Genomic DNA, 8,612 nt, shown 5'->3' with positions numbered 1-8,612 from the left:
CGACAGGCGGAGGAGGGGAAGCTCTCCGGCTTCCTCAGCCCCCAAGATGCAGGAGAGACCTTGCCTCCCGACAGGGAGGGCTGCGAGCCCGCCCGCCACCCCGCTCCCCTCCCGGCACCTCCTCCGCGAAAACTTTTGGCCCCGGCCATAAAAGCCTCGGCGGCTCAGCCGCTCCGCTTGGCGAGGGGCCCAAGGGCAGCCGGCAAATAGCTGCGACCCCCTCAAGCCAGGGGAAGGGCCGGGCAGCGGCGATTTGTCAGCGGGGCTAACTGCGGCACGCCCGCTCCGCGCCGCGCACCGCGGATGCCGGCGGATTTAAAGCCGCGAGTACCAATGCCAGGCGCCCAGTCGCGGCTGCTCCGGCTCCGGCTCCGCCTGGGGGCAGCGGGCCGTCCTCCCCGCGCCCTCTGAGCCGCTCGCCTTCTCCCCCTGCAGCGGGCCGTGGTGGCCCCGTCCCGTCCCCGCAGCCCAGCAGGCGGGAGGGAGGGGGCGGCAGCAGCCCGCTCGCCCCCGGCCCGCGGGGCTGTACCGGCAGGGCGAGCTCCGAAGGGTTAAAGCGCTGGGAAGGTGATAGTAACTCTGCGCTGGGATCGGGTGCAACTGGCATTTGCCTGCACATGACCTGCCAAGCTCCGGGTGACAGGAACCGGGGCTCCTAATGAGTTTCCCAGAAGCTGGGATCTGAACCTCGCCGTCGCCGCTCTCCTCCTGCGGCTGCCCAGCTCCCCTCCATCCTCGCCGAGGTCTCGGATGGAAGCAGCGTGCAACAGGTCAGTTCTGCTACAGGCGCCTGAGGTGGCCGCTTATTTCACCCCTTCTTCCCCTCGCTGCTTCGGAAAGGCTGGAGCAAACGCTAGGAGCGGGTAGTCCCCGGGCAGGGGGCTGGGAAGCGGGACCGGTCAGCTCTGCCACGCCGGGACCTCAGGCCCCCCATCCCCGGGGCTGCCGGCCGCCAGCCTGCGCTGACACGACGGGCACGATGGTGCGGGAGGGAGGGAATGGCTCGGGACAGAGGGGGCTCCGTGGCCATGTGTGGAGGTTTCCTCTCCGGCGCGGCGGGAAGCTCCGACGGCGGTGCGGACAGCCCGTTTCGCGCAGGGGCTCCTTGGCCGGGAGGAGCGATGCGCAGCGCCAGGATGAACCTGTCTCCAGCGCAGGGCGGCTGCCTGCATCTGCGGAGGCTCGTCAGGCGAGAGCATCCTCCCGCCTCCCTTTCTGCCTCTCTCAGCCGTGACCTCCTGGATCCGCCGCTGCAAACTTTCCCCACTGGGGAAGAAGGGAGGGGGGGGGAGAAGAGAGCAGCGGCCGCGACGCCAAATACGGGTTTGAGCCCTTACTGAGCGCTTGCCCCTTGATTATCGATCATCCCTTGTTTTTTCGTGCAGGATCCGGGCGGGCTTCAGGCACGCGAGGGGCGCATAGCAAGGACGCAGAGCAAGGACGCACAGCCCGACTCCGAGCGCCGACACGGCTGCCGGCGCTCTCCTCCGCCAGTCCCCAGCGCGCCCCCGTCCCCTCGCCCGCCCGGGCCTCTCCCCGCCCGCGGGCGGCGCGGAGCTTCCCAGCCCTTCCGCGGGGTCGCTGCCTGCCGACCTTTCCCTTTCCCTTGCAGCATGGCCCTCGAGAGGCTCGGGGAAGCCCTGCGCGGCCTCCCCGCCTCGCAAGGCTGCCTGCTGCTCCTCCTCTGCCTGCTCGCCGCCGTCCACCTGGGCAAGCTCCTCCTGCAGCGGCAGCAGCGCCGGCGGCAGGGCCAGCGCCGGGCGCCGCCGGGCCCCTTCCCCTGGCCCCTGATCGGCAACGCGGCGCAGCTGGGCAGCGCCCCGCACCTCTCCTTCGCCCGCCTGGCCAGCACCTACGGCGCCGTCTTCCAGCTGCGCCTGGGGCGCTGGCCCGTGGTGGTGCTGAACGGGGAGCGCGCCATCCGGCAGGCCCTCGTCCGCCAGGGGGCCGCCTTCGCCGGCCGGCCGCCCTTCCCCTCCTTCCAGCTGGTGTCGGGCGGGCTCAGCCTGGCCTTCGGCGGCTACTCGGAGCTGTGGAAGCTGCACCGCCGGGCGGCGCACGCCACGGTGCGGGCCTTCTCCACCGGCAGCCCCGCCACCCGCCGGCTGCTGGAGCGGCACCTGGTGGGCGAGGCGCGGGCGCTGGTGGCGCTGCTGGTGCGCGGCAGCGCCGGCGGCGCCTTCCTCGACCCCTCGCGCGTCCTGGTGGTGGCCGTGGCCAACGTGATGAGCGCCCTGTGCTTCGGCCGCCGCTACAGCCACGGCGACGGCGAGTTCCTGCGCCTGGTGGGGCGCAACGAGCAGTTCGGGCGGGCGGTGGGCGCCGGCAGCCTGGTGGACGCGCTGCCCTGGCTCCAGCGCTTCCCCAGCCCCGTGCGCGCCGCCTACCGCGCCTTCCGCGACCTCAACCGCGACTTCTACGGCTTCGTCCGCGGCAAGTTCCTGCAGCACCAGCGCAGCCTGCGCCCGGGGGCCGCCCCCCGCGACATGATGGACGCCTTCATCCGCCTGCAGCGGGAGCAGCCGCGGCTGCAGCTCGAGCACGTGCCCGCCACCGTCACCGACATCTTCGGCGCCAGCCAGGACACCCTCTCCACCGCCCTGCAGTGGCTCCTCATCTTCCTCATCAGGTAGGTGCCGGCGGGGCCGACCCTCCCCGCCGCCCGGGCGGAGGCGGGAGGCCGGGGCGGCACTCCTGCCCCGGGGAGGGGCGCGGGAGTCGGTCAGCCCGGGGCGGGGCGGCGCGGCGTGGCGCGGCGGGAGCGGCAGCCGTGGGCAGCCCCCGTTTGCATGGCGCTGCGGGGGCGAACTCGCCGCCGGGCAGGCTCCCTCGGCGGCAAAAGCCGGCCCAAACGAGCGCATAACCGCTCGGTGCGGGCGGGGCCGGGGCTCGCTCTGAGGGACCGGCCGGCCCGCCGGGTGCCGGCGTACCTCAGCGGCTTCCGATTAACTGGCACGGAAGCTCTGGGAAGCCTGCCAGAAAAAGTTAAGCAAGGATAAAAAACAACAACAAGAAAAAGCCTTCTCTGGCGGTCGGGTAGGGGTGCACAAAGAGAGGCTGGCAAAAAGGCAGCCGAATAAAACCTGAAAGTAACAGATTTTACCAGGTCAAGATCGGGGAGGTCACAGGAACAGGATAACGACCGCTTAAGCAAGACAAAGAGTTCGTGCACCCGTTTACAAACCCGCTATTATGTTAACGTGTCCGCAGTGTGTGCCTTTATCGCCGTTGCGTGACTTCTGGAAAGGCAGACCGGCTGGGCAGGCGGCGGGTGCAAGCGCACCCCGCCCTGCACCCTGCCTGGCACCAGCTCTTCCAGGGGGAGAATCTCAGCTGGGGGGGGGGGGGGGGGGGGCTGTGATAGAAGAAGGCGTAACGCCGATTCTCTTGCCCGTCTGGCTTTTTCTTTCATCATCTGCATCATTTGTAGGCTTATGCAAACATCATCTACTCAACCGCTTCTTGGAAAAACAGGCAAATACTTTAATGCTTCGAGCCAAGGGTACGGTGCCCAGTGTTCACATAAACCGTTGGGTTTCTCCCCGTTTGCCCAGCGTTTGACATGCAGATCTGCTGCAGAAGGAAAAGGCAAGCACACAGAAGCCAAACGTGAATACTTGAAGCAAATAAAGGCTTGAAGGAACGCGTGCTTTTAGACAAGCAAAAGAAAATAAGCAAAATCTGTTAATATTTTGATCTTGTTTAGTTACCGTGTAGTCTTCCAAACTATTCAGACTTCAAGACAGTCATCTTAAAATACATTATAAAGAAAACATGGTTTGATACTGGTTAGAAAAAGTATACACAAACTAAGAGTGGGATGTGCACAAAGCCTATTCTGACAATTATTAGCAGGGATTTTTTCACTTTAAAAACCTGCGGACTTTCATATGTATGCAGTATGGCTAGTGATAACAAACTCCATGCTAACTTTTAGAAGTCACATACAGAGCTGGAAAATCAAATTATTGTTCCCACAGAAAGCCCAATATTTAGAAGAGACAAGTAATTTTAGTTATAGAATGAATTTTCAAAATTGGATCAGAATATTCAGTTTCAGCACATTTTAAGTTAGTTTCATTTTTTATGTTGAGAATCAATTACATGTGATATTAAAGTGAAAACTGAGCAAATTAGATTTAGAATGACACCATTGCATGGTAAGTTTGGATTTTTCTCTCAATGTTTTCTATCAATGTCTACAAGTTCCTGCAATATATTTAAACTTTGCTCAAACTGCGTTATTTAGGGTAGGGGTGAGGTTCTGTGAAAAATGTTTGCAGCAAGGATTATTTTTAAGAAAATCTTTGGAAATGTTATGTACGTACACACATCTTACTTTAAATGACAGGTATCCGAACGTGCAGGCTAAAATGCAGGAAGAAGTGGATAGGATTGTTGGAAGAGACCGTCTGCCATGTGCTGAAGATCAGCCTCACTTGCCCTACATCATGGCTTTCTTGTATGAATCCATGCGTTTCAGTAGCTTTGTGCCTGTTACTATCCCACATGCCACCACAACCAACACCTTCATAATGGGCTACCTCATTCCCAAGGACACAGTGATTTTTGTAAATCAGTGGTCAGTGAATCACGATCCAGCAAAATGGTCCAACCCAGAGGATTTTGATCCAACGAGATTCCTGGATGAGAATGGATTCATCAATAAAGATCTTACTAGTAGTGTGATGATTTTCTCATTGGGAAAGCGTCGGTGTATTGGAGAGGAGTTATCCAAGGTGCAGCTGTTTCTCTTTACCTCCATACTGGTGCATCAGTGCAATTTTACTGCTAATCCAAATGAGGACCCTAAAATGGACTTCACCTATGGGTTGACCATTAAACCTAAGCCATTTACCTTGAATGTTACGCTTAGAGATACTATGGATTTGCTCGATCAGGCTGTCCAAAGACTGCAAGCAGAGAAAGCAGCCAATGAAAATCAGCTGTCAGCAAATGCCTAAGCAACAAACCTTGCATCTAAAAATAACCCCCCTCTTTCTTTTTAGACTTAAATAAGTTATAGTTTGTTCTGGCAATCTTTTTGGAAACTAGCCAGTATTACGAGTTACAAGAGCAGGAAGGAAAACTGCACAAGGTGTAATTCAGTCCTCTTTTTAATTCTAGAAGGAGAGCTAGGGGAACAATTTAATATATTAAATGATAAAACATATGCAATTTGAAAGTAAGCCTTTTCTTTTCTAGCTTGTTCACAGAAGTCGCTGTTATAAAGAGTTTTTTATCTACTGACTGGTTGGAGCATCTCCAGGAACTGTTTATACAATCCTTTCCATGTCTCCATGCGCTATGCCTTAAACTCTAAGTTCGCCTTCAGTGACTCCACATCCCAAAGTGAAATACCTTATTTAAAAAAAAAAAAAAAAAAAAGAGGAGGGTAGGGTGGGGTGGGTCAGCCTGCCTCTGAATTCACTCTACTGGAAACTGCCACAGGCACATGGCAGCTCCTGTGTTGTGACTGCTGGGATGTACATTAATGCCTCAATGATAAATGTTCAAATGATTTTTGGTAAAATGACAATGTAAAGTCTTGCCTTTAGCATTCAAAAGTGTTTACATAAATGACTAAAAAAAGACTTGCTTATAAGCACATTTGAAAAAAAAAAATCATATTTTGTAGGAGAATGAACAGAATGTCCTAGTATAGTAACTTTTCATTAAGTTTTGAAAGATCAGATTTGGTATGTCACCAAATGGCAAGGGTGATACAAACCATATGCTAATCTGTTCATTAGCATATTCATGAACAAAATAGATAGTTGAATCGGTAGAAAGTTTTATAAAGGTGTAGCTGAACTTTGTATTTCTCTAGTAAAGAGTTAATATCCCTGTCCCTAGGCACATAGGTAAGCCCAGTAAAATCCACACGGGCCAAGGTATTTAGAAGTGAGAATGTGAGGTTTTCATATTAAAACTTTCATGCCGCAAGCCTCAAGTAAAGCGTACATCAAATATACACCTGCTCACTAGTTATTCTGTAGGTTGAGTTAAATGGTATATCCAAAAATCAACTAGGTACTTTCAGTACAATTTGCTCAGAACAATCTCAGAAGGAAAACTAACATTACATGTCCTAATTAATGTACCCATTAACTGAAGAAAAAGTACTTTTAAATTTTTTGTAAGGCAAAGGACATAAAATAAAAAACCAAAACCAACCAGAACTATTATTTTAAAGTAAAACACACATGTGAAACTTTATGGCCTTGAACTTCTGGCTAATGTTTGTGTACACAAAGCTGCATGTATTTCTCTAAAGAGCAAACAACCCTATGTAAATGCCTGATTCTGAAAAGTGTTGGGCACTTCTTTGGAGCTGCATATGACCTTCAATAACATATGAAATCCATCAGAAATGAGAGTACCTCACATGACTTGCTGTGGTCAGCCTAATACTAAATAAGGTATTAGTAGAGCTAGAAAAATAAGGGTGCAAAAGTAGCTCTGCTGAGACCTAAGCAAGTAAAGATTTGCACTGGGTCTTCTGACTGGGTCTCTCAGACTAAGACTTCAGCCAGTCTTAGTCACGTTGGCTGCAGTGACAGAACTTATACTGACATTGGGAAGAGCTGAGTTAACGACACAATCCTGATCTTCTTAAGTAGAAGCTTCACTACTGATTTTAAAAACCTGAATCAAGCCTGAAAGTACTGCTCCAAAACCCCACACAGTAGTAATGTACCTGTTTAAAGTCTCTGACTTCATATGGCATCTATCTTCTTTTTTTAGAGCTAAAAAAGTTTTCTATTACATACACAAGGAGTAACCTCAGGTGTTTTTCTGAATTATGTACAAGTCTGTGATATCCCAGAACTTAGCCTATACCTGTGAAAAGCTTTATAAGATACTCAGCATTTTCGTATGGAGATCTACATTAGATCAAATGCTAGCAAGACAATTTTCCTTGTACCTTTGTAAGTATTGTTATTAAAAAAAAAAAAAGGATGTAACCTACAACTGAATAGTTATTCTAACGCAAGGATCACCCATTCATATTTTAATAAAAATGGCTTTTGCAATTTTGTACTCTTCCAAAAGCTTTAACTATGCATTGGCCACTAATGCAATGTCCATTTACACTGCTCATGTCTGTCAGGGGGTCACACACTATGTAGCTGTTGGTCAAATAATGCCTCGTATAATCTGTGAAGTTACTCAAATTTAGTAGCACCCATTTAGAATGTATGCAGTTGTTCAGTGAGTTAACTTTTATGGTCATTTTGAGATGTATCATTGTGTTACCAAAATACTAAATAAAATTATTCCTACACTGCCTTTGCTTAGTTTATGTATGGCTTTCTAACATCAAGGTAAACAAAATTATTATTTCTGATTTGGAAAGTATTATTATTTTAGATATTTGTTCATATACTTTTCACCTTCTTCCCATTTCTGGATTTTAAGGTTTTTCTTCATCCTGCTTCTCAGGTCTGCCTGCTTATTCATACCTTGCCGTGTGTTCAATTTCCTCATGCTCCTTGCTAAGAACATTCCCTGCTGCTTGTCTCTGCATCAGTCGGAATTCTCTCATGTCTTTTGCTTTCTTCTAGTACCTGTTAATCTCTCCTCAGCCTGCACAATCTCCTATGCTATGTTCTTCCTTCTGGCATTTCAGTTTACTTCCACCTCCCCTTATTTCAAGCCCACACACTTATTTTCCTTTCTCTTTTTCCCTCCTATATCTAGTGCTAGCACGTATATACTCCTGATACTGGATCCCCACCACTGCCCTTGGGACCAGTTTGTGCTGTTTGGCCTTGGTGTGTATAGTAAGGAGTGCCAGGAAGGAAATCTCAGGGCCAAACGGTCCTTAACATGCCCTTGCAGAGCAACCTCTCACAAAATCAAGGCAATCCTGTGGTGAAGGGTGGCCATTATTGCATATATAACACATTTTGTCATGATGCAGCAGCACCCCTACGCCCCTTTGTCTTCTTTTCCCCAGTCTGCTCCACAAGCCTGCTTACTTAAGAGCCATCTTAGAAAAGACCTTCACATTTTCCCAAACCCCAAGAAAGTGAAACAAAAGCTGAGTGGGACAGAAGGCTGGGCAGACTGTAGCAGTAGTTCCCTCCTGATTTGGGATGTTTTCAGCTGGAGTTTCTCCCTAAGGGGGCAGGATTCTAAGTACAGGCTGAGTTGGCAAAATCAGAAGGAGCTAAGTTGAAGACGACTTACAAAGACCCCCTAGAAGTAGCTAAGGACCCGTGGAGTAGGTGTAGAGTCCAGAGATATCCCATGCAGTGCATACGTGGCTGGGGCTGACCAGTGGGACACAGCGTAGATAGAAAGCAGGTGTCCTCCCTGGGTAAAAGCCAAGAGCAACCTCATACAGCCAAGAGATGCTGCCACACTGTCCCTGCTTCCCATTAATTTCCAGGTATTCTGCTTTACCAGCTGTCTACAGCTTAAGTCTAGACTCCTTCTTCAGTGTTGACAAGCACATTTTTATAGCAAGACCTGCTCCCTTAGTGCCAAAAGCTGTGGTGCTGATGCAGCCAGAAGTTGGCATGAAGAAAGCATTCTCGGAGAGATTCTTGGAGATCACTACAAATACTATTTATACCAGTTGACTAGGGAGCCCAAAGTTTCTG

The 8,612-nt window shown here is 51.4% G+C and overlaps 1 protein-coding gene across 1 annotated transcript; it reads left to right on the top strand.

Annotated features, from left to right (window-relative positions):
- The first annotated feature begins 710 nt into the window (after positions 1-710).
- LOC128149872 (cytochrome P450 1B1) lies at positions 711-7,293 on the top strand. Its single transcript, XM_052805400.1, has 3 exons — positions 711-770; positions 1,613-2,629; positions 4,352-7,293. The coding sequence occupies exons 1-3, from the start codon at positions 751-753 to the stop codon at positions 4,962-4,964; spliced, it is 1,650 nt and encodes a 549-aa protein (XP_052661360.1). The 5' UTR covers positions 711-750; the 3' UTR covers positions 4,965-7,293.
- The last annotated feature ends 1,319 nt before the right edge of the window (positions 7,294-8,612 follow it).

Source organism: Harpia harpyja, chromosome 13, assembly GCF_026419915.1.
Source record: "Harpia harpyja isolate bHarHar1 chromosome 13, bHarHar1 primary haplotype, whole genome shotgun sequence".
NCBI lineage: Eukaryota > Metazoa > Chordata > Aves > Accipitriformes > Accipitridae > Harpia > Harpia harpyja.
The sequence above is the reverse complement of the archived record's forward strand: the minus strand, read 5'-3'. Positions and strand labels throughout refer to the sequence as shown.